The sequence below is a fragment of the Danio aesculapii genome, chromosome 16 (genome assembly GCF_903798145.1).
Source record: "Danio aesculapii chromosome 16, fDanAes4.1, whole genome shotgun sequence".
Classification (NCBI taxonomy): domain Eukaryota; kingdom Metazoa; phylum Chordata; class Actinopteri; order Cypriniformes; family Danionidae; genus Danio; species Danio aesculapii.
This window is the reverse complement of record NC_079450.1, coordinates 40,568,436-40,595,450: the sequence shown is the minus strand read 5'-3', so window position 1 is coordinate 40,595,450 and position 27,015 is coordinate 40,568,436. Positions and strand designations below refer to the sequence as shown.

Below are 27,015 nucleotides of genomic sequence, written 5' to 3'. Positions count from 1 at the left end.
CACCATCACCCCCTCGTCTGCACTCCTCCAATCGCCTGAGTCAACAGCCTCTCCAGAACCAGAACCCATGATAATAGAGTCTGGAAGACTGACATCAGCGGAACGACAGAGGAGGCTGACCCGGGGTCTGTGTCTATACTGCGGTGTCAGTGGACACACCCGTATGGAGTGTCCCCTTCGTCCCATTCGGACTTCAGTGAGTGTATTCAGTACGAATATTGAACAATGTAAACCACTTACTACCACCGTACAAATAACTACTGCCTCTATTTCTCTCCTTGTCACAGCCCTCATCGACTCCGGGTCAGCAGGGAACTTCATCTCCCAATCCCTCTGTCGGCAACTCCACCTCCGTACTGAGGCGTCCTCGCATATATACCAGATACAACCGATAACCCAGTGCACTCGATCTTCGACCCGTATCCATCGACAATGCGAAGACATCCTTCTTCAAGTGGGGTTGTTACATCAAGAGAGGATTCAATTTCTGGTTCTGGAGGGTGCAAATATGGACATCATTCTAGGGCGCCCGTGGCTGGTGAAGCACGATCCCATCATCTCTTGGGGCACAGGAGAGATAAAGAAATGGGGATCTGGATGTACACCTGCCTGTTTTCCAAATCTCCCTCTTCAAGGTCGGAACCCCATTTCTTTGTTTGCAACATCGGTCGAGAGCCCTCCTGAGAAGCAGTCTATCCACATTCCTAAGGAGTACAGCTCCTTTCATGATGTCTTCTGCCCCAAGAGAGCTTCCCAGCTACCGCCGCATCGGCCATGGGACTGCGCGATCGGCCTAGTTCCAGATGCCCAGTTGCCAAGAGGTAGGATCTACCCGCTCTCGCTTCCAGAGAATCAGGCAATGGAAGATTACATAAGGGAAGCTCTGAGTCAGGGGTACATACGTCACTCAAAATCACCAGCCGCCTCAAGCTTCTTCTTTGTGGCCAAGAAGGACGGAGGGCTGCGTCCATGCATCGACTACAGGGTCCTAAATAACGGTACAGTAAAATACCGATATCCCCTTCCTCTGGTACCAGCCGCTTTGGAACAGCTCCGAGAAGCTAAAGTCTTCACTAAATTGGACCTCCGCAGCGCGTATAATCTGATAAGAATACGTGAGGGGGACCAATGGAAGACAGCATTCGTGACCCCTACTGGCCACTATGAATATGAGGTCATGCCTTACGGTCTGGTCAACGCCCCCTCCGTATTCCAAAACTTCATTCATGAAGTCCTCCGGGAGTTTCTTCACCACTGTGTAATAGTGTACATAGATGACATCCTCATTTACTCCCGGAGTGAGGCCGAACATCGCCAACACGTTGCGGAGGTCCTACACACATTGAGAGAACATCACCTCTACCTCAAAGCGGAGAAATGCTCATTCCACCAGAAGTCGATTCATTTCTTGGGATACATCATTGACCAAACCGGTATACGTATGGATGGGAAGAAAATTGAGGCTGTTCTATCCTGGTCAGAACCCACTTCCATTAAGGAGCTCCAGAGGTTTCTTGGGTTTGCTAACTTTTATAGACGGTTTATCAAGGACTACAGCAGGATTACATCACCTCTCACTAATCTCCTCAAGGGTAAACCCAAAGGACTGGAGTGGACCAAAGAAGCAGCCGCAGCCTTCCGCCTTCTTAAGAAGGAGTTCACAAGGGCCCCACTCCTGACTCATCCTGACCCAAATCTTCCTTTCGTGGTGGAAGTGGACGCATCCACCACCGGCGTCGGGGCAGTATTATCTCAACATCATGATACACCGCCCCGACTGCATCCCTGTGCCTATTTCTCTCGGAAGTTGAGCCCGGCGGAGCAGAATTACAGCATAGGAGACAGGGAGCTTCTAGCAATCAAGCTAGCCTTGGAGGAGTGGCGTCACTGGTTGGAGGGAGCCAAACATCCGTTCCAGGTGATCACAGATCACAAAAACCTCCAATACATCAAAGAGGCCAAGAGACTATGTCCACGTCAAGCCAGATGGTCACTTTTCTTCTCACGTTTTGATTTCTCCATTTCCTATCGTCCAGGACCCAAGAATCTAAGAGCAGACGCTCTCTCTCGTTTACACGAGCATCACGATCATGAAGAACTCCCAACGAAGATTCTTCCCGAACACATCTCCATTTGTCCGATCACCTGGAACGCTCCTCCAGTCGTTGCCACTCCGGAAGCCCCTGCTCCGCCGGGATGCCCTCCTCATCGGCAGTTCATACCACCTGAACACCGGGTAGATCTGATCCACTCCTTACATACCTCGCTAGGCACTGGACATCCAGGGATCAACAATACTCTCTCGCTAGTATCCCAACGATTCTGGTGGCCAAACATGGCAAGGGATGTGAGGCAATATGTTCAGGGCTGTAAGGACTGTGCCCAATCCAAGAGCCCACGTCATCTACCCGCTGGAAAGCTCCATCCCTTGCCGATTCCGAACCGTCCCTGGTCACACCTAGGAGTGGACTTTATCACTGACCTCCCTTCGTCAGAAGGTAATACCTGTATTCTAGTCATAGTAGATAGATTCTCAAAGTTTGTCAAACTAATCCCTCTGAAAGGTCTTCCCACAGCCTTTGAAACTGCCGACAATATCTTTAATCAAGTCTTCAGGTCATTTGGTATTCCAGAAGATATTGTGTCGGACAGAGGTCCACAGTTCATCTCACGTCTATGGAAAGCCTTCTTCAAGCTCCTAGGTGTGGCCGTCAGCCTCTCTTCTGGATATCATCCCCAAACCAACGGGCAGACAGAGAGGAAGATTCAGGAGGTGGGACGGTTCCTGAGGACCTTCTGCAGTGGTCACCAGAACTCCTGGAGCCAGTATTTGGGCTGGGCAGAATATGCCCAAAATTCACTGCGGCAACCCTCCACCGGACTCACGCCATTCCAGTGCGTCCTGGGCTTCCAACCACCGCTCTTTCCCTGGGATGGCGAACCATCTGATGTCCCCGCAGTGGATCACTGGTTCCGGGAGAGCGAGAGAGTCTGGGACGAGGCTCATCAACACCTGCAGAGGGCAGTCCGTCGAAGCAAGGTAACCGCCGATAGGAGAAGGTCTGAAGAACCCAGATACACACCCGGACAAAAGGTGTGGCTATCCACCCGGGACATACGCATGCGACTGCCCTCTCGCAAGTTAAGTCCCCGATTTGTTGGTCCCTTCACCATCGTGGAACAGGTTAACCCCGTCACCTACAAACTACAATTACCCTCTCACTACCGTATTCACCCTACATTCCACGTATCACTCCTGAAACCCTATCACGATCCTGTTCTTCCCTCCACAGAGCCTGACCACGAAGAGGAACCCCCTCCTCCACTGCTCCTAGAAGAAGGAGCCGTCTACGCAGTGAAGGAGATCTTGCGTTCCCGACGTCGTGGTGGCCAGTTGGAGTACCTGGTGGACTGGGAAGGGTACGGCCCCGAAGAAAGGACATGGGTTCCCAGAGCTGATATTCTCGATCCTAGTCTCATGGTGGAGTTTCATGAGAGCCACCCTGAGTTCCCAGCGCCTAGAGGCAGAGGGAGACCACCACGGCGTCGGAGGTGTCGGCCCTCAGGAGCGGGCCCTGGGGAGGGGGGTACTGTCATGGATTGGTCAGGCTCTCACGACCCCCACTCACGAAGATCACCATCACCTGACTTCTAATGAGCACACAGCTGCATCACATTCACGAGCACCAGATAAAAGCACAGCACTCCAGTCGCTCATTGTCCGGGCTCGTCTCGACGAAAGCGGACAACTGAGCGACCACTCAGCGTAGTCATCCTCAGCTAAAACAAACGATTTACTTACCTGTTCTCTTTGTATTCCTCCTAGTCTTCCTGGTCCTCCCGAATCGTCCTGTCTTCCAGTCCTTCCAAGTCTGTGTCATCCTCTGTCAGCTGTATCTGGTGTGTGCTGTCCATCCTCGTGTATTCCTGTTACCCAGCCACGGAGGAAAAGACCCCAACATCATTCCTGATCCTCCTGGCTATCCTTCATGTGCTCCTTGTTGTCATTTAATAAACACCCTAACGTTTCCTTACCTCTGTCTCCTGTCCGCTTCATAACAACTGACCTAGAAAATAGTAATATTTCTGTCGGTTTTATTACACAATGTGACTAGAAGACTCAAACTTTAATTCATTATGCTAAGCTAAAAGTAACCTTGCCAGAACAAGAAATAAGTGGAACATATTAAAAATGGTTCAAGTCAACTGTTTAACCTTAGAGACTTATAAAAGAAGCCTTTTAAAAAAAGATGGAATGTTCCTTTTCAGCCGAGCACTTTTAGCTTAGCTTAGCAGAGAACATTGAATTGGATTAGACCATTAGCATCTCACTCAATAATTTCAAAAAAAGAATTTCAAAATATTTTTTTATTTAAAGGGGACCTATTATGCCACTTTTTACAAGATGTAAAATAAGTTTCTAATTTCCCTAAAGTGTGTATGTGAAGTTTCACCTAAAAATACCAAATAAATTATGTTTTATAACTTTTTGAAACTGTCCCTTTTAGGCTTTAAGTTTAAACGAGTGTGTGCTTTTTTAAAAGATGGTGGTGCTACAAATGTGTCAGCATAATGGCAGATTTAAAAACAAGACTAACGTCCTATGCTAATTAGGGGGAGATCGTCACTAATGGGCCGGGCTTTTCTCCTCTGATGACATGTACAAAGAGAGAATGTCAAGTATTTCTGCTGACTGTTTTTATTAAGTGTGATTACACAAAATAAAGTTAATACATTTTTACCATTAAAAGTTAGTTATATTCACAGACATTTGCCTCAAAATTGTGTTTAAACCCCTTGTAAAAGTGATTTTTGCATAATAGGTCCCCTTTAAAACTCAACTCTGTAGCTATATTGTGCTAGGAACTATAGTCTTATTCCAGTGTAATAATCAAGGAACTTTTCTGTGATATCATGGCTGCAGCAGGCACAATGATATTACACAGTGTTTGAAAATAGTCTCCTGCTAGGTAACTACAGTGCTAATATCATTGCGTTTGTTGTAGCCATGGTACCGCAGCAAAGCTTTGCCTTCGCTTAGCCAATAGAATTGTTTTGACTCACATTAAGATTCTTAGTTTAAGATCAGTTAAGTTATATTGTAGTCATGTAATAAGCAAGCAAAATATTCATCTTGTCAGTTGTTGACAAAATAAACCTTATTCATTCAAGTGATGCAAGTCAGGATTACCCAGCCTGGATGGACATTATCCTTCAATTACAGTTTTTCTCAGTCGCTTTGGTGCATTTTTCACAACACTATTTACATTTGCACAACAGTTAATGCATTTCTCAAAACCAAGTATTCATGTCAATAAAAGTGTCAGTGTCATCAAGATGAAAAGTCCTGAAACCATTGTTTATGAACAAGATAGTCAAATAGCTTTGTCATGTTTTCATCATGTCAGTTAACTCTGTACATTTTTTCCAATGCAAAAAAGTCAGATTTTGGTGATGCTTCCTGAAAATGCTCAAGACAGCACTATATGCTATGTGCATAGCCATTTGAAAACTACAGTAAAGTTAGACATCTCTGCATTTAGTGAGGTATCTGAGTACAAGACACTGAAAATGTTTGTTTCACATTTTTACTGCATATGCTCTTTAAAATTCCAGTTTATTCACAGCATTGTGTAAAAGAATAAATACACCCTTATTTATAACAAACATAAACTTCCTTTGGGTAGAGCTGTGCACAACTGTAAACCATATTGCATACTTATTGGAACTGAACCTATAACTTACATAGGCCTGTAAATCATTCATGAAATTGTTCAATTTATAAAAGATTTTCAGGAAAAAAAAGATTTTAAAAGTTTTATAAAATTAGCTTGACAGATTTTGATAGTAACATTTGTATATGTAATGACTCAAGTAATGAAATGAGGACTATTAGTTTTATATGGAATGGCTATTTAGCATTTACAAGTTTAGTTAATTTTGACTGACATGACATAAGCAAATAGTAATGTTATAAAACAGCAGAGAGTTGTATGAAAGCAATTGATGCATGTCCAAAAGCAATGAGAAACTGCTACTATAATGTGCATAAATGACTAATTGTTTGGAGAAATGCATTAACTGTTGTGCAAATGTAAATAGTGTTGTGAGAAATGCACCAAAGTGACTGAGAAAAACGGTAAAAGGCCTATTCAAGATTAAGAGTATAGAATGTTTAAACTTTTTCTCCAGAGAGACGCTATGAAAACTTCAAATTAAACCCATACGTTAAAGAAAAAGATGCATAAAAACATCTCAGCCCCTTGCGTTTCCCAGGAAATTATAGTTAGTGGGACTTGAGAGAGCTGAAGTATTAATAATTGAAATGGCAGAGTGTAATATACTCTTACTGTTTGAGCCCTCGGTGGATCGAGCTCTGCTCCGATATTTAATTGCCTTGCTACTGGAGTTGCTGAAATTGTCCCCTCTCCTGTCTCAGGCTGCTAAGATTCCCCTAAGCAGTGAGCTCGGGATCGATGAGTTCCACTTTAATGACTTTTCACTGGACAACGACGCCATGATCACGGCCTCCCTGCGGATGTTTTTGGAGCTTGGTGTCGTACAGAAATTCAAAATTGATTATGAGGTAAGGCAATCACCACATAAGTGGGGGCCAAAATCCAACTCTGCTGACTGGAGGAGTGAAGTGCTGCTTACATATGCACTGTATGTTGTGTGAAGCAGCAAGGGTTTTTTATTGATGAGGGACTGTGCTACAAGTTGGGCATTCTGGAGGCTGGTTGTGAATACAACATGTATGATTCTGTTTCTGCTCAGGTTCTGTGCCGCTGGCTGCTTACTGTGAGGAAGAACTACCGTACTGTAGCATACCACAACTGGAGGCATGCTTTTAATGTCTCACAGTGCATGTTTATAATGATCACAGTAAGTATCTAAAGAAGTAATATGATCATATTGCTATTATTTTAAATTATTATTATAAATTATATGCTAATATATTATATAATTATTCATTATTTTATAAATAATAATTTACTCAGCCTCATGTCCATCAAAAACTGTATAGCTTTCTGTATTATTATTTCTGTATTATTGCATTTTAAAGGGGTGGTCCACTACGATATCATATTTTAAACATTAGTTGATATGTAATGTAGCAGTGTGAACATAAACAACATCTCTGAATGTAATACGCTCAAAGTTCAATGCAAAGGGAGACATTGGATTTTACAGAGTGAGCTTAGCAAAGCCTACAGCGAAATAATTTGGGGACGTTAGCGGTATGTTGTAGTAAGGACGTAAACAAGGATGTAAATAATGGAAAATGCTGTTTGGCACTGCTAACAATTTAGCTACAAATTCATATTTATCAGTCTAACCGCTGTAAACAACCAAAACCTTCAGCAGCGCGTGCATTGTCTCTCTATGCAGACTACACATGCTTATTCCGAATATATGTGAAAGACACTTGAAACCCGATCCTGTCAGAAGCTGACAAACGCGAGAGTGACCCGCGAAAAAACAAAGAGGAAGCCGGAAAAAAGGAGCACATTATTTTTTCAGCAAACGTGAACAAACTGACATGTTTAACTATTATTATTAAAACCTTTTGGACTATTAACTCAGAATGATGGAATTACTGTCTTGCAGAGGCTACATGTGCTGCTGAAGATTCCAGACACAGATGAGAGGTCTGCTCTGACTGTGGGCTATATTTTGTGTTGTTTTTTAATCTAAATAAGGACTAAATGTATGCTATGTGTAGTTTTTCTGTAATTAGTAACTTTTCGGAGACTGTAAGGGTCTGTATGTGTTCATGTTGCATTTATATATTTATTTTATAAAATTACAGACGTTACAGTAGGCTATTTCGCACATTGATAAGCAGTTATGATCAACTCATGTTCATAGAAAAGTTAGTAATAAACATTTACACAGAAGTATTTATATGTATGAAGCCTCTGTTTTGTGAGAAGTGCTTCTCATATGATATGTAAGATGTAAGCATTTTCTCCATCGAAAATTACGTCGACTGAAACTTTTTTGTCATACACCACGCCCACCAAAAGGGTACCCTTGGTAGCGGAAACGCAAGCCTAATAAAGGTGACCCGTACCGACCCGAACCTTACCGTACTGGACCAGTCAGTGGAAACGAGCCATAAAACTGCTAACAGCTTGTCTGTTTACGAAGCACTAACGCCCGTGCTTGTAGGGGGATGACGTGGTGACGTGGAGCAACTCGCAGCACATTATGTTAGCTGACCAATCAGAGCCTCTCGAGGGTGGGCCTTTCGAAGGAACTAGGAAATATAATGTCATTTTCATGTTAGCAGAGTAGCTGTATTTAATCAAAGCAATATATATGAAAAAATAACATGATTTTCTACAAATGAAGCATGAGCACACATCGCCTTGCATCTTATAAACACAACCAAGCCTTAAAAATACACTGTGGATCACCCCTTTAAGTAATTTATTTAAACTATAATAGATTTTAATTTGATTTTATTCAGCATGCAATTAAGTGTCTAAATAGTATATTGAGATTGTATTTAACACTGGAACTACCAGATTTATATAACTAGACCATTCATATAAGACTTTTCTGAATTGATTTTTTTTGTCACATCATATTTACATTAATAATATATTGTTATGATAGTCAATAACCTTTTTGTAATACAGCCAGCCCAATCTCTTGAGGATATGTCACTTTTTTACATATTGTCAAAAAAATGGCTAATTGGTATAAATTCATAATTTCATTTGTATGAAAATGTAAAATTTTTAAAAGGAGGAATGTCTCCAAACCCCACCCTTAAACCCAAGTCATTGGGGATGAGAAAAGTCATACTAAAATGTACAAATTTCATATGAACTAAACGCTAAATCAAATTAAGTTATGTTGAATATAGCCCATAATTGTGTATGAGTTACTAGATCTCCATTGAAGCAGATGTTAGACCTTCCAGCAAGCAGGAGATTTTTTCAACCCTATGAAAACGTTTCTTTGAAAGACATGTCTAAATAAAGTAATGATTTAGCTATCAGAAACGGAGGAAAGAGGGGCATGCATAATCAAAGCATGCATGTTGACCATTAAGGCCATTCAAGGTAGAAATACTAAAAACTCTATCTTGTAATTCTAATAAAATAACAATGTTAGAAATATGTAAGGGGCAACACGGTGGCTCAGTGGTTAGCACTGTCGCCTCAAAGCAAGGTCACTGGTTGAAGCCCCAGCTGGGTAGGTTGGCTTTTCTGTGTGGAGTTTGCGTGTTCACGTGGGTTTCCTCCGGTTGCTCCGGTTTCCCCCACAGTTTAAAGTCATGTGCTAAAGGTGAATTGGGTTAGCTAAATTGTCTGTAGTGTATGTGTGTGAATGTGAGAGTGTTTGGGCGTTTCTCGGTACTGGGTTGCAGCGGGAAGGGGATCTGCTGTGTAAAACATATGCTGCATAAGTTGGCGGTTCATTCTGCTGTAGCGACCCCTGATGAATAAAGGGACTAATCTGAAGGAAAATGAATGAATGAAATATGTAAATGTACACACACATTTTGGAAATGTCAAGGTACTGTAGTTATATGGGTTTTATTTTAACAAAGGTAATAAATTACTAAATTTAAAAACAGTCAAAATGACTGCCTCAGTAGTTCTTAAAGAGACAGTTCCCTCCAAATAAGCATTTTATCATTATTTACAAAACAGTTTCCTAGTAATTCATGACTATTTTACATTTGGCAGATTAGTGACTAATTTGTGCAGTCAGTGTCAGTCTTATGTGTTCATGTAATATGCTCAAATGCTGTGACTGTTATGTTTAGTGGCTGGGTTTGGGGTGGGCCTTCATGTTGTTTTCATACAAATTAACTACTAATTTGACAAAATATAAAATAACTGTGGGTGACATGGTGGCTCAGTGGTTAGCACTGTCACCTCACAGCAAGAAGGTTGCTGGTTCGAGTCCCGGCTTGCATTTCAGTGTGGATTTCTGTGTGCATGTTCTCCCCGCGTTCGCATGGGCTTCCTTCGGGTGCTCCGGTTTCCCCCACAGTCCAAAGACATGCACTATAGATGTACTGTATGTGTGTGCATGTGTGAGTGTATGGGTGTTTCCCAGTACTGGGTTGCAGCTGGAAGGGCATCCGCTGTGTAAAACATATGCTGGATAAGTTGGCGGTTGGACCCCTGATGCATAAAAGGACTAAGCCGAAGGAAAATGAATGAATGAATGAATGAATAAAATAACTGCACTTACGAGACCTTGATATTATTTCAGTGGCATATGCTTATCCTTCAGACCATGAAAGAAGAAATAAAAATAAAAAATGTCTTGCTCACAAAGATGAATAACAACCAGCAAAAAAAAGTTGAAAAAAAGCAAAAGTGCCAAAGAAAGATTCCATCTGACTGCAATTTATTTAAAGTGTTCTGAAGATGTACAATATAGAGATCAACAAAACAAACTTAAGTATAATTAAAAAGTCTCACATAATGCTTTGTCAATTATTCCCTTTTATGCAGTATATAAAGTATTTGTGAATGTAAATAGTCTGCAAATTTGTAAACATCAGTGCACAGCATATAAAGTTATTGTCTTCTAAAAAAAAGATTATGAACTGCCGACACGAGTACACAACTCATTGAAAAATTGCCAATTACATGTAATGACATTTATCTACATAAAAATTCTTGAGCTTAAACTTGACCTTTGACCCCTATTTTGAAGTCACTGTCCTCTGCCTCTGTATGCAAAAAGGGAGCAGTCATGCCAAGGCAAAAAGCAGTAACTTCCACATGATCAATATTTCTGCTCAACATTTACAAAAAAACAGCAACACCTTTAGTGTCTAGTAATCATGCTATTTATTTTGGATTACTGACAGTTACTTAAAGCCATTTACTTATTGCTTTCCAATGCTTTGGTTGCATTTGCAATTACTTCCAAAATGTAATACATAGTATATAATTATTAGTTTCTGTAATTTGAAATTAATTACATACAGTATTACATATTTTTTTTGTCTCTGTATTGTAATATGTTAGGTCACACTTAATTTTGATGGTCCGTTTTTTTTTTTTTTTTTTTCAGTTACATTGCATATACATGCCAACTCATTCTCATTAAATTATAAATAGACTGTTAGGTTGGGCTTAGGGTTGGGGTTAGGGTTAGTGTAAGTTGACATGTACTTGCAAAGTTTCTTTTTTCGTCAGTTAAATGTCTGTTGAAGTAACAGTATCCAGCAGCTAACAGTTGCCGGCAGCTAGCTCTCTGCAACTCTCACATGGTCACCGACTGAAGATAAGCCTGAACCTGTGTGGGTCCTAACGCCCCAGTATAGTGAAGGGGACTCTATACTGCTCAGTGAGCGACATCTTTTGGATGAGACGTTAAACCGAGGTCCCGGCTCTCAGTGGTCGTAAAAAATCCCAGGAAGTCCTTTGAAAAAGATTAGTGGTTTAACCCAGGCATCCTGGCCAAATTTGCACACTGGTCCATCATGGCCTCCTAACCATCCCCATATGATAAATGACTTCATCACTCTGTCTCCTCTCCACCAGTATAGCTGCCTAATACTCAAATGGACCATCAAAATAAAGTGTTACCATATGTTACATTCGAAATCATAGGTAGTTATATAGACTGTACTGTGTATCAGCAGTTCCAAAACTTTTTTAGATTATTTAAGATATTTTTTTATCGCAATTTATTGTCTTTGCTTGTTTGCAGTGCTTTCAATGTAGCAGATTGTTAGCCTATTTGTAATAGTAAGTATGATAGTGAAACAAATGCAGAATATCATAACTCCAGGCTGCTCACAGTAACTTCATATTGACGTGCAGCAGAGAACCGTAACTTAATTGAAGCATATCAAAAACAAGTCAAAGAGCGGTTACGATGTTCTGCCTTGGTTTCGCTTGGGTTTTTGGAAGTGACTGTCAAGATAAGACATTATTTTCTTGAGAAAACAATGGTATTGACTCAAGATATGATTCTAAGATAAGGAGGCATTCATTGTCCCAAAAATACAGTATCAATAACTCATTTTCCTCAAAAAACAAAGTTACGGTCTCTTGCATGGCAGAACTGGTTTACGTAGATACATAAAACATTTACAAAATGCTGGCCTGTGGTCTTCTTCCTGCAAACAACATCTGCTTTCACCCTCAAACCCTATAGTCAGTTCATGTTGTCAAAAAGAAGCATTTATTGTTAAGACATTGAGTACAGTATATCAACAAGGCATATCAATCTTTCTTACAGTAAACTCTATGAATACATTATTGTCTCGGATGAGATGATTTGTGAATTTTGAATATATTGAGAAGACTAAATAGCTTTTTGAATTTGAATGCAGCTAAATCTAATGTTCTGTAGAAGACCAATCAATAAAATCATTCATTTATTCATTTTCCTTCAGCTTATCCCCTTTATTTATCAGGATTCGCTACAGTGGAATGAACCGCCTAAATAAAATTAGAAACCTTTAAAATAGAATAACAGGAACCCCTTATCAAAATACTCTGTTTTGTATGTTTGTGTGAAACTCTTATGCCACATTTTAATCCACCTTACCCAGAGAAAGCACACATCTGCACCTTTTTTATCAAGGTCAGTACAACAATGTTGAAAAAAGGTATCTTTGTAGTTTCTTCACTGGAATTCTAGTCAGATGAAAGTAAAAATGAAAATCGGCATATGAATGTGGTATTTTGTTGTGCTAAGAACACATCAAGCACATTAACTTTAAAAAAGAAAGTACAAGGATTCAGTTCTGTGCATTGTTTCTTGATATCTTGATTTCTTACAACTTGAGTGCTTTTCCTGAGTGAGTTTGTGGAAACTGTTTAGCTAATAATTGAGCATACACTATAGAGCAGTATACAGCATGTTTCATTTGATAATTTTTTGATCTATTTGATTACTGATTATTATTTACGGCTATTACCTGGAAAAGCAAGGGCAGGACTTTTTAAACTTTTTTTATCACCTAAAGATTATAACAACTATTAGAACAACACCAAGGTGAGTAAATGTATGATTATTGGCATAGTATAATTGAAATGATTATTATCAACAGCATTAGTGTCGGTAAACAATGTCAATACATTTGTATCCTTGTAATGATTTTCTCAGGTGAAAGCAGTAAATGCATAGTTTCATAATGTTTCAAGGCATTAACAGAATCACTATATTTGTTTGGTTGGGTTGACTTCACTTCTATGTTTCTCTGATGTGGTCCAGACTGCTGCGTTCCAGGAGGTGCTGACTGAAACAGAGACACTTGCACTTATGGTTGGATGCTTCTGCCATGATTTGGACCATCGTGGCACAAATAACGCCTTTCAGGCCAAGTGAGTTTCTTTGTTTCTCCAATTATGCAAGTTTTCATGGTTAGCTATACTTAGATTTTAGCATTTAGCATTGATTTCTTATTTCTTAATTGGTATTAATTAATACTATTTCATCCTTCCCAAATACATTGCTTTTGGTACACTACATTGCACATTTCAGAAAACAAATACAGATGACAAATCCACTAGGGGTGTTCGGTTCCGGATTTTTTGGAGTCGACTTCGATTCTCGAATGATAATTTTGGAGTCGGTGAAATTGACTCCATTTACATTCACTTTAAATAGCACAAGGATTAAACATGCTGTATCACACTTTATACAATGCTACTGTGTCAATTTCAGCTTTACATTGTCCATTGTTCTCCTCTGGTCAGACAAACAAACAGTAAATCATCTGCAGTCAAAATAAAATAATTATTAGCCTACGCTATTTTACAGCATATTTTAGTTGTGTTGTTTAGATCATTTAGATAAGCACATTGCAATACTGGAGACAGAAAGTTAAAATATCAATTTATTATTAATATGATTATAATTATTATTATTATTATGTTTAATGGAAAGATGTGTAGCAGTTCACTAACAAAGAAAAAACACCTCAATTGAGCCCAAACAACATTTTTTAAAAATCATAAAACTGTCTAAATATCTTAATATAAATGTTTGATAGTCTACTTGAATACTGAGATGAGTGAATGAAATAATCGGTCACACTTTATTTTGATGGTCTGTTTGTTGAATTTAAGTTACATTGCATCTACATGCCAACTAATTCTCATTAGAGTATAAGTAGACTGTTAGGTTGGGGTTAGGGTTTGTGTAAATTGACATTTACTTGCAAAGTTTCTTAAAGTCAGTTAAATGTCTGTTGAAGGAGCATATCAACAGATATTAAACAGACTAAAAATCAAAAATTTTGTTCTCTCTTGTAAATGTGATCTTTTTCAGTGTACTTTTAAATAACCCATTACTTTACTTTTAAATAGCACTGTTTGTTTTGGGCAATTTGTGCATTGTAATTCAATGGTGTGGTATACACGGAAAAAAGGAGTGAGTCAGACCTTTTAAACACTTAGGACCTAATCGATTCACACCTGTGAATCAATTAATTTGTTCCGAAACAGTAATTAAAATTGTTATGATGTTGTTGCAATGTTGCTCATTGAAAATTTTCTAAACAGACCAAAAGAGCTAAAACAATTCACGTGTGAGTTAAAGGGCACCTATGGTGAAAAATCTCCTTTTAAAGCTGTTTGGACAGACATGTGTGTAGATGTAGTGTATAGACCGTCATATTGGGGTGATATAAACACACCCAGTCCTTTTTTTTTTTCAAATTTAACAACATAAAAACGCTGGACCAATTGGAGCGGTTTTCAGATCGACCGCAACTTGATTGATTGACAGATGTGGGTATTAACATGTCCCGATAGTCACGTGTATAATCATATCAACAAGACCAGACGTGCGCAAAGCAACCGGGAATAAAAGGTCTGTTACGTTCGCTATGATCATCAATCATCATTAAATGTGATCAAGAGTGAGTTTTACAAGTTTAAAATGTTTTAAAACAGAGCATGTGTGTTATGAAGTACAGCGATTTACTTCAGCTTTACGTCATCAGCACAACCGCGTGTCAGAAGAATTATAAAGGGAGACGCTTCAATCCCGGTTTGTGGACATTAAATCAGGTTTATTTTGTTGATTAACATAACAGATATTTGTACAGCAGTGGAGATTACCCTGTATCCTGACACATATGTGTGCAAACAGAGTGCGAAGCTAAACGCGCGTGCTCTCTCTCTCTGTGTGTGTGTGTGGGTGTCTGCTCTATGTGTGTGTGTGTGCGCGTGTCCTCGCCGTGTGTGCGCGTGAACTTTGTAACGACTTTCTGTGTGACTCATCGTTGCAACTCACAAAAACTGCATCAAATACTGATGGGTAAAGTTCATACTGTAGTATTTCTCACAAATGCAACGTGAGATCTGCTTCCTGAGGCAGCCGAGGGCGGCGACTTAGGCTTGTTACTGACAGGCACGTGGGAACGGTGGGCAGGGAGGACTAGCCTTAAAGGCCCAGTACAAAAAATCAGCAACCAAGTTTTACCGCCTATAATACAGACACTTCAGACAGCTATAAAAAATACTCTGATGGTTGTTTTGAGCTCAAACTTTAAAGATACATTCTGGGATCACAAAAGATTACCTTAGGTGCCCTTTAACTCTCCTCACATTGGTCAGAGTTTCAGGGTTTATTTTGCAGAGTCTTGCTCAGCTGTTATATGTCTTTATTTAAATTTATGATGATGAGCATTAGACCAATCACCAACCCACGTCACACATGACATCACACAGGTCCTCGGTTGCAAAAAAACACAGGCTGCAATAGGAAATAGGATGTCGTGTTGTACTTCTCTCTTGTAAAATCACTTGGAGCTTCAATGAGATTGTATATTTGGGGCTGGATGCTTGGTCATTTCATCTTATCCAATATTCATTGGGACGGTGCTATCGCAAATGGACCTGTCAGACGAACGCCACTCACTTTAGCGTTAATTTTGCTGAATCACTGTGATTATCACTGGGTGACGAGCTGTTATAATATGCTGAAAATGAAAGCATTATGTAAATAATATGTATAATATGTAATTACTATATCTTATTTCTAAGACAAAAACAAACTTGGATGTCATTCCCTCACTGTAAATGCTAGCGCTCCCTTTTCTGCCACCTCCCTGCGTGCGCATCCTGAATGTTTACAAACATGGTAATTGGTCTATAAAGACATCATAAGCAAAAAGCTGTGCTTTCATTTTGAATGGTGACACCCACAGATATTGTTACCAAGTATAAATCAGAGGTAAGACTTTCTCATACATAGCAGTCAGCTTATGCATTATAGAGACTCATGAGACGCACATTTACAGGTAGGAATGACCTCCCGCCCTACTCATAACTCTCTCTTCATATAGCCGTATATGTGCCTATTACATATCCATAATACAGTGATATAGCCGGTCTCGAATGGTATCGCTTTCCCACTACAATCAATCCGCTCCCGAGTTCATTATAATCGAGGCGAGACCACCTCATTCAGGCGATCTTGGACCGATTGATTTGGCGCGGATCCGAATGCGATTGCTGGTTTCACATATGCCAAACGAACTGCGCTAAGGACACGAGACAGGTTCCGAAACAAAAGTCTAGGTGTGAAGGCACCCTTAGTCTTGGCTATATTTTTATTTAACTTTGTTGGAATTTTGTTTGGTATAATTTGTGTCTTAATTTTAGTTTTTGTAGTTATCTACAAGAACAATGAATATTAAAGATGAAATTAAGTGCATTCAGGGCTAAAACAAAACCACATTTATTTTCAGATTTTGCGTCAATAAATAAATCTTGGCTAAATTTGTCATTATGAAAGTGTTTTTATTTATTTATTTATTTTTTATTCGTTTATTTATTTATTTATTCATGAAATAGGCATAGGTTGAATAAAAAATGTATTCGAGCATATCAGCAGCCAACTCTTTGGAGTCGACTCCTCATTCCTAAAATTTAGTACAAATCCAATTTTAAGATGTTGTCTAAATTGATGTGAATCTAAAATACATCACTTAGGGTATATTTAGGTTACATGTGGAAAAAGAACAACAGTTTTGGCAACATACTATCTTGTAGCATTACTTTGACCTAAATCTGCATTTAAACATATGTTTCATTATACAATTAATTTGGTTTAATATTGACTAAAACACAAATTTGGTCTGAATTTTAATCGCACAGTGGTTAAGTGGTTAGCACTGTCGCCTCACAGCAAGAAGGTCGGTGGTTCGAGTTGAGGCCTTTCTATGTAGAGTTTGCATGTTCTCTCATGTTTGTGTGCAGGTTTCCTCTGTGTGCTCCAGTTTTCCCCTCAGTACAAAGCCATGCGATAATAGGTGAATTGGGTATAGTGAATTGGCCATAGTATGTGTGAGTGTAGGTGTTTCCCAACACTGAGGGTTGTACTCTCAGTGCTGAGTTTTGGCAGGAAGAGCCTCTGCTGTGTAAAACAATTACCAGTGAAATTGAAACGAAGGAAAGTGAGAGTGGGTGAGGGTCTGAATTTTGAAAACATAATTTCAGAGATATTCTTTAAAAGTGTCATGTAAAAAAATACTTCAAATTTTATAGCAACATAACATTGTTATTATACTGTAGCTAATCTCTGTTGTGTTTTTTAAAGGTCTGGCTCAGCACTAGCACTGCTGTATGGGACATCTGCCACACTTGAGCATCATCATTTCAACCACGCTGTCATGATCCTGCAGAGTGAGGTGAGCATGAGCCGTGTTTCAATGACATGAACTAGCATGTGTGTCTGATCAGGTCTCAGGTCAGATTTTACATGGAAGAAAAAAACATCTTAATGTAGAAGTAATGGGCTATTTCTATGCTGTGTTTGAAACACTATGCTTTGATAGATGTCCCACTGTAATTGAAATAGAAGATGGATGTTTGCTTCAATAGCCTTGCAGTTAGTGTGTCAACACATAGCAGCATGCTCACTGTGACCCATTTGCTGATCCTTTCCCGGTCTATTCTTTTCACTGTCCTGTCCCATTAAGTCCAGGACACACCAAGCTGATGCAAAACAAATAGTACCACTGAAATGCAAGTGTGTTGTCAGCACTTGTCTGGTCTCGTCTGGACCAAAAAGCTGTGCACGAACACACCAAACAGATGGGTTTAGTTCCACAATCCACAATAGGCTCATTCTGAAAACGTAGCCCTATATACGTTTCTGGAGATCATGAATTATGTAGCCAGAAGTACGTATGGCTGCATTTCATCTTTAAAACGAAAGCTTACCAGCTGACCACTTACCTCTGTATGGACGGCCTTTCCATTGTTACCAGTTTGTTCGGTAGCTCAAGTCTGTCTGCGGACTTGAGATGCAGAGCGGAATTGACCACGACAACTGGGTTCGAGTCTGGTGAAGAACGGTTCTAGAAAGCAGATAAGACAAAAACATAAGCCAAAAAATAAAATAAACAAGTAAATAACAAACTGAGAATGTGGTCAAATCTGAAAACGTGGTAAAAATCAGGGTTTTTTACAGCGGTTGGGTTTAAGGACGGGGCTGTGTGGGTCAATCTGTGCTTTTTAAAACACTATTGGTTGGGCTTAGCGTAGGGGAGGGTGGGATTATTAGTCGGTTGGTCAGTCAGTAAATCAGTCAGTCGACAGCGGCCTCTGGTGGATTTATGTGGGAAGAGCAGGCATGAATGGCACTCGCCAAAATTGAAGTCTGAAAAAAGCGTACACAGCTAATTCGCGAAAACAAAAACTGAAAAAAAAAAAGTAGCTCCTGGAACACATTTTGCTCTCTCCAGAAATGTATATAGGGTTATTTAATCAGAATAAGCCTCGGTTGACATTGACATATAGGAATTCGTTTGTGCAAATTTGTCTGATAAGCCAATAATCCATGTTGTTTAAAAATATTTAAGAAAAGTAGCTAAATTTCAGCCGGCCTCTTTGTTTCTTCTTGTCTTATATAGTTTACTTGGTTACATCGTTTATTTGGTTACCACTTCACCTCACGAGTAACCAATCAGAACGCTCCATTCAGCCAACGGCCAACACCGATTCAACATGCTAAATTGGGCCAACTTGCTCTGATGTTAACCCATCAAGAGGCGGTGTGTAAAACGCACCAAAAGAACTAATCAGACAGTCTCTGACCAATGGCTAACCATCGGCCTGGTGTGTCCCAGTTTTTCTGAAAAATGAATTTGCAGTAAAATGAAAGACAAAAAAAAAAAAACAAAGTGCTACATGTTACTTACTTACTATAGTAATGAGAGTAAATTATAATAATTACAAGCAATTAGTACTAAACCAAACTCAAAAAATAACACATAACTTTTTAATTCAGTTCATCTTTATTTCTATAACGCATTTTACGATGTAGATTGTGCCAAAGCAACAACATAGATGAAGAAAAGAGAATAAAAAGCCATGTCAATAGTTAAAAAACCATATCCATATTTAAAAATTTACTTATTTGTATAATTACGCTGTAGGCCTAACACTATGAGCCCAACACTATGGGCCCTATCATACACCCGGTGCAATAAGGGGCAAGTTGTGTTTTGTTGCTATTTTTGACCAGTGCAACCCTAATTTAAATAGCAAATCCATTTTCACCACTTTGTGGACTCATGGGCGTGCTGGTCTAAAAAGGAGGTGTGGAGACGTATGCATTGCACCCTGTGCTTTAGACTTTGTGCCTAGATTGTTAAAATAGGGCCCTATGACTTTCAAATAAGGTGTTCCCACAAATGCTAAGATTCGCACATTAGTCATGTATTTAAAAATTTGCACTGGAATTGTTATTCACACTTTTGCCTGCAAATGTTCAGAACCCAATGGTCACTGTCAGGCAACAGAATAATACTGTGTCCTTCATACCACTTTTGTTATGGATTTGCAAAAATGGTCCTTTTTATCCTTGTCCACATTTGCATGTCTCAGTGGATGGAAGAAATGCAAATGGCTGTCAGCGTTTGATTAAGTGGCTGATTTAGCTCTGAGCCGTTTAATCATGACCGAGCTCTGTATCGATTTCCTGTAGACATCCATTGAGCTTTTTTAACCAACACCAATTAACTGTGCTAAGGAGATTCCCCTCTTGGGTCATCGGCACTGAAGCAAAGACAGAAGGAAATTGCTTTCCATTGCAAGACCTAAGCATGAGTAGAGAACTTTCACAGACACGTTCATTATGAATGATACTCAGGGGTGCGGAGTGATTCTTAGTTTGGTGATTGGCTTTATTTCAGCATAGAACGTTTTTTTGAGTAATAATAGGCTTTAAAACAACAAATGTGCTTTCCCTAAAGGTTGTGTGGTGTATTCATTCTTGGCAGGTTTGGTTTGATTAAACGTAGTTGACAAATAGGCATTTATTTTGTAAAACAACAATAGTTAGAGAAAATATAAGGCAACTACTAAGGTTTTTTACCTTAAATATGTCCTATGGTGTGACATACTCTAGCAAAAATTAAGAAAAACAACTCTTAATTATATACAAATAGTGTAATTGGGTAATTCATCCTTATCTTATCTTGGATGCTTATCTTCGTAGAGTGCAATATATTTGATATGAAATCGTGAAGAATTTTCTTGACATGTCGGACTTGCTTCACATTTTCAATAATAGGGGTGTCACACCAAATGACAATAAAACTTTTTATAGTTGTTCCAAATAATATGTGAAAAATTCACACTTCATAGTGTGCACTTCATAGGTTCACAAGGGGCTTCAGTTACATGCTCTTGAATGGTGTCCTGCAAGTAAAGTTGATTTATAATTAGCACATAGTGGCACACCAGAGGACATCAAAGTCAAAGGGCCATACTTACAGTACATGTTATTTCAGACCGAATATTCATAGTAGCATGGTAAATAATATAGGGACTGCATCAGTGTTCAAAAAGGAACCTATGTGATGTGAATGTAAAACCAACTTTACCTCAGTAAAGCAAGCTAGGTGGAATAGCGCTAATTACTTGTGTTTTGTTGTTAAACTAAATAAAAATCTACATTATCGATGCTGTGAAAGGTCCCTTATGAAACTGAAAATAGTCACATCAGTCTTTCATACATATACAGAACATATACATAAACAGAACATTACCTGTCTAAAAGAAATACTTTAGCCATGGTGTCGTCCTTCCTCCAGCGTGTAAAAATAACTCCAATATTGATTCAGGATTTGAAAAAGTTTTGATTCAGCATTTGTTTTTACCGCTGTCACTTTCTCTTGTGTGCACATGTACGTGGCCCATGTGCGCACACAAATGGTGGATCTGCGTGAACGGCTGCGCAGATATACAAATCTAAATTTGTTGACAGACAGTTTGGGTTACTTATCAGAATTATGGTAAATGTCGGCCCGACAAATTTTAATTGGATGACTTTTAATCATTTGCACTGGTGAGCACCAATAATCTGAAAATAATCTAATTTTAAGGGAACTCAAGTGCAGTTTGACTGAAATATGCGCACAAGTGCCAAACACGAATGAAGATGTGACCATATTTGTTTTTTTCTGCCATAATCACAGAGTTACCTATTATAGATCAATACAGGCTTTGAAAACTCATCTCATTGCTGCAGACAGCATTTTTATCCAATGGAAAAGCACTATCTCTACCACTGTTTAGACTTCTTTACACATTATATAAGCTCTTTTGTATTACACACAATATAAGCATTGTTTTATACGTAGATTGTACAGTTCAGTTGCAAAATACAATGCATCTAACGCATTCATAATGCCTCACTTTTTACATCTTTAGTTAGTCTTCAGTTAGTCTTTAGTCTTCAGCCTTATTCCAAAATGACAATGTCAAAGAAGTTTGTTTGGAATATTTGCAAATTTATTAAAAATAAATAAAACATAAATATTACATCACATAAATCAATCAATCTTGAAATAAAGCTGTAACCCAGCAGGCACACAACATAATAAGACGTTAATATTAGGTTAGATTTAGGTCATGACGTCAGGTGACCAAAATTCAAGGTTAAGGACAATGTTATTTTATTCTAAGGACATCAAATTACATTGACATTTGGTTGATTTTTAGGTTGTGTTGGAAAGTGACCAAAATCCAACTGTCATATACTATATATTCAATTAGGAAATTAGAAAATCACATCATTGACAGGGAATGCAATAACACTGTCACTGGTTATAATAGAGCGTTTCTCTGAATTAAACTTTATTGATGCATTTAGGATCTTGTCAGTATACACAAGTCACCAAAAATAACATTGTGAGATATCATTATGACATATAGTACCTTTAAATCTTAAAAAAAAACTTTTCCAGCTCACTATCGTTACTGACACAACTTACCCCACATCACGCATTGAATTTAATCGTTTAATCATTACTTTATTTTTATTATAATATAATATATGTAGTTTTATACATGTAAACACCACAGATTAATATGAAACGGAATATGATGGGCTCTTTCTAAATGCTGTCAAACATTTGTGCACAGTTTACAACATTAAAGGTATGGTTCACCCAAAATATACTGTAACTTGTTCCAAATTAGTTTGAGATAGAAAAGTGTAACCACTGACTTCTATGGAAGAACAAATATCATAGAAGTCAATGGTTACAGGTTTTCAACATTCCAAGAGCTGCTTTTGTGTTGAACAATTAAAAGGAATAATAACAATTACATCACATGAATCAATCTCATTTTGGAATAAAGCTGAAACATAACAAAAAATTGGACAATGATGTACCGGATGTGCTATATATTCAATTAAGAAATTAGAATATCACATAATTGACAGAGAATGGAATAACACTAACTGCCACTGATTATAATGGAGCATTTTTCTGAATTAAACTTTATTGGGAGCATTTAGGATATTGTCAGTATAGACAAGTCACCAAAAATATCATTGATTAATTAGTTTGAGATAGAAAACTGTAACCATTGACTTCTTTAGAAGACCAAATATCTACAACTTTCCATCATTTTTCAAAATAGATTTTGTTATGTTAAACAGAAGAAAGAAACTTAAACTGGTTTGGAACAATTGAAGGGTGAGTAATTAATGACTGAATTTACATTTTGGGGTTAATCTATCCCATTATGGATTGACCCAGTTTAATACCCACTGACACATCTTGCCTGAATCTTCTTTTACTATTTATATGACAAACTCTAACCAGTAATATTTCTCATTTAATTTTTTTTCATTGTTTTCTGTAAAACATCTTACCGTCAACAGGGACACAACATTTTTGCGAATCTGTGCTCCAAGGAATACAGCAACATGATGCAGCTACTAAAACAGGCCATTCTGTCTACAGATCTCACTTTGTATTTCAAGTAAGTATAAGCATGAAGTGACATAAGTAAAATAAATTAATTAATTAATTATAAGAGCTCTAAAGTTCCCACCAAGTGCATGTAATTCATGTTTAAGCCACAGAGAGGCGCCCTTTGAAAAGAGGCAGATATTAAGACACTATTGCGGCTTTTGTTCAGATGCTGAAAGACTGTTCCACATGAAAAGCTATTAAATATTAAGCAATAAGGCTTAGATTATATATATTTATATTTTTTCGTGGATTTTATTTTTTAATGGATATAAAAGAAGAAGAACCAAGTTCTTTGAGTGTGTGCTGTCTGGGCAGTTTAGCTGGAGTAATGAAGAACACAGAGACATGTTCAGGTGAGTGTTTATGTCTTTTTAAAATTAATAGCATAAATGGTAGAAGCTGATGTATTGTAAATGATTCACATTTCATTTAAACATCCCAGGTCTATGCTGATGACGGCGTGTGACTTGGGTGCAGTGACAAGGCCATGGGAGATCTCAAAACAGGTTAGAAAGATGTATCGACAAATTATATAAATCAGTGTCTTTGTATCGTGTCTTCTTCCAGTACAAATATCTAAATTTGCTTAATGTAATAAATTTATTTGAGGAAAACCAATCTGTAAGATTATACTTGTTTTCAGACATTATTTTTTATAGGATTTACCATGGATAATGTTTATAAAAAGAAGAAAAAAGAGAATCAAATGACATATTAGAAGACTGTGAGTAAGTATCAAAGACTATATGAAGATTTCAGATTCAACAAAACACTAAGTGCCATCTGAAAGATTATTCTAAAACTAGGTTTATTTTTCTCAGGCTTCTGCGCATACACTGTAAAAAAACTATATGATCAATTAGTCCCAACAGCATATGTTTGTTATTAAACTAAGTGAATCATGTTGTAACTTAATTTTATGTTAGGCAAGCTGTTTTAAGTCAGTTTAATATATAATATAATAATATACTGTAAGTTCAATTGACTCATAAGGTTAATTTAATTCATCTTAAAAAAATAAAGGCAACCAGTTTTTTTTACAGTATAGGTTCAGTAATTTCACTCTTATGGCAATTAATACATAGTTTTCACTGACTTTGAAGTAAAATAACTAAACATAAACATAGAAGACTGAATGTAAAATGCTAATTTTTGAAGAAAGCACCATATGGCACTTAGAGGTTTTAGCTCCATATATTTATTCTTTTTAATAAGTATAGATCAGAAAGTATGTTTCATTTCTATATCACTATACTAAATGACAATGGAAATGTATGTATGTGTATATATATATATATATATATATATATATATATATATATATATATATATATATATATATATATATATATATATATATATATATATATATATATTCATTCATCCATTCATTTTCTTTTCGGCTTAGTCCCTTTATAAATCTGGGGTCGCCACAGCGGTATAAACCGCCAGCTAATCCAGCATATGTTTTACACAGCGGATGCCCTTCCAGCTGCAACCCATCACTGGGAAACACCCATACACTCTCATTCTCACAAATACACTACAGACAATTTTAACATACCCAATTCACTTGTACTGCATGTCTTCACTTGTACTGGACTATGGAGGAAACCAGAGCACCCGGAGGAAACCCACGCGAACACAGGGAGAACATGCAAAATCCACACATAATTGCCAACTGACCCAGCCTATACACACAGCTGAAGTCAGAATTATTAGCCCCCTTTTCAGTTTATTTTCCTTTTTTAAATATTTCCTAAATTATGTTTAACAGCAAGGAAATTTTCACAGTATGTCCGATAATATTGCTTCTTCTGGAGAAAGTCTTATTTGTTTTATTTCGGCTAGAATAAAAGCAGTTTTTAATCTTTTAATAAACATTTTAAGGTCAAAATTATTAGCCTTTTTAAGCTATAATTTCTTCCGATTGTCTACCGAACAAACCATTAATATACAATGATTTGCATAATTATCCTAACCTGCCTAGTTAACTTAAATAACCTAATCAAGCCTTTAAATGTCACAGAAAACAAACACATGAAATCAGTTATTAGAAATGAGTTATTAAAACTATTGTGTTTAGAAATGTGTTGAAAAAAATCTCCATTAAACAGAAAATGGGGGAAAAAATAAACAGGGGGGCTAATAATTTAGGAGGGCTAATAATTCTGACTTTAACTGTATACTATGCATTTGTATACTGTGTACTATGTATTTGACAAAATTTATATCCAGAATTCATATAAAATCTGATTTATAAAGAAAACAAACTTAATTGATCATTAAAAAAGCATTTAAGACTTTAAAATGATATCAGTATAACTCTTACTGTATGTTTCTAACTCTAGGTGGCTGAACTGGTGACCAGTGAATTCTTTGAACAAGGTGACAGGGAGAGATCAGAGCTGAAGCTGACACCAGCTGTATGTAATCTCTCACCATCAGAGAATTATGATTATTAAACTTTGCTTTGTCATCTAAACTTTCATTTTGCTCCTATTTCTTATGTAGGCCATTTTTGATCGCAATCGTAAAGATGAGCTTCCTGTGCTTCAGCTGGAATGGATTGATGGAATCTGTAAGCCATTATACGAGGTAAAAGTTAAATGAACAAATTAAGTGTACTAACTCCAGCTGATTACATTTTGCACAGTGATGGTAATGTATTTAACAGGCTCTTGTGAAGCTGAATAGAAAGCTTCAGCCAATGGTAGATGGAATTGATGCCAACCGAAAGAAGTGGGAGGAGCTTTGTCTGTCCTATCAGCAAACACGGAGAGCCTCTGAATGCAGCACAGCAGAGACAGACTCCACCCACGAGCCAGAATCTAGTCAGAGTGAAGCAACCAATCAGAATGAAGGCTCCACCCATGGTGTGGAGCCAAAGCAAACACTAGTAGCCAATTATAAAGAAGGGGCGTGTTGTGGCCATTAAAGGCTGGCTCACTGAGTAATGAGGATTTTGACAAGTTTACTATGTTTATACATGGAAAAACACATTAAGCAATGCTTTTTTGTTAACAAGGATTGCTTTGAGATTGACAGAATTTCTATTTAAATTAAAGGGACAGTCCACTCAAAAAATATGTTAATCAAATTAAAGGAATTGTCCACTCAAAAAATGGCATGCATTTCCAAAACTGTAAGACTTTCCCCTTTTTTTCTGTGAAAGATAAGATAAAAGGAACATAATTTGAATGAAGAATGTTGTAACCAAACAGTTCTGGTTCCTACTGGCTGACAATATATAATAGATTCAGTGGGAACTGAGTTGTTGATTAAAAACATGCAACATTATATTCTTCATGCAACATTATATGCGTGTTCTGCAGAAAAAAAGACAGCACAGTTTTGGAAGAACATGATTTCTGAAATTAATGTTTCTTGAAATGAAATGCATCTTTCCCTCAAATTCATAACTTGTATGTGTAGAATTTTACAAAATCTACAATTTAAAATAATATATTAAGAAATTATAATAATGTTCGAATATTTAAATCCCATATTTTTGAGATTTTGTTAAAAAACAATGACAAAACTGCGAATATGTGCAGGAATTCAGGTGAAAACACTGAATTTATCCATTCATGAAGTGTTTACAATGCTCAGATGTTTTTCAATGAGTTTGTGCTGCTGTCTACTTGCCTGGCATTTATTTAAAACAAAGTTGCTAACGGGATTCTTACAGTATACTTGCAATGCAGAAACTGAGCATTTGTTTGATGAATGTATAAATGAACATCACTGTGATCTTTTGCTGTTGTTTCTTTAGCATTGCATGA

General features: G+C 37.8%; 1 protein-coding gene across 2 annotated transcripts in view; it reads left to right on the top strand.

Moving 5' to 3' along the window:
- Window positions 1-26,430, top strand: part of pde11al (phosphodiesterase 11a, like) — a 41,140-nt gene extending 14,710 nt beyond the window's left edge. For both annotated transcript variants that reach the window (XM_056476242.1, XM_056476241.1), the window contains exons 11-20: window positions 6,440-6,586; window positions 6,778-6,885; window positions 13,213-13,322; window positions 17,551-17,641; window positions 23,137-23,237; window positions 23,506-23,583; window positions 23,673-23,736; window positions 25,582-25,656; window positions 25,745-25,828; window positions 25,908-26,430. In XM_056476242.1, coding sequence (XP_056332217.1) covers window positions 6,440-6,586; window positions 6,778-6,885; window positions 13,213-13,322; window positions 17,551-17,641; window positions 23,137-23,237; window positions 23,506-23,583; window positions 23,673-23,736; window positions 25,582-25,656; window positions 25,745-25,828; window positions 25,908-26,168 — 1,119 coding nt within the window. In that variant the 3' untranslated portion in view covers window positions 26,169-26,430. The remainder of the gene's footprint in view (window positions 1-6,439; window positions 6,587-6,777; window positions 6,886-13,212; window positions 13,323-17,550; window positions 17,642-23,136; window positions 23,238-23,505; window positions 23,584-23,672; window positions 23,737-25,581; window positions 25,657-25,744; window positions 25,829-25,907) is intronic.
- The last annotated feature ends 585 nt before the right edge of the window (window positions 26,431-27,015 follow it).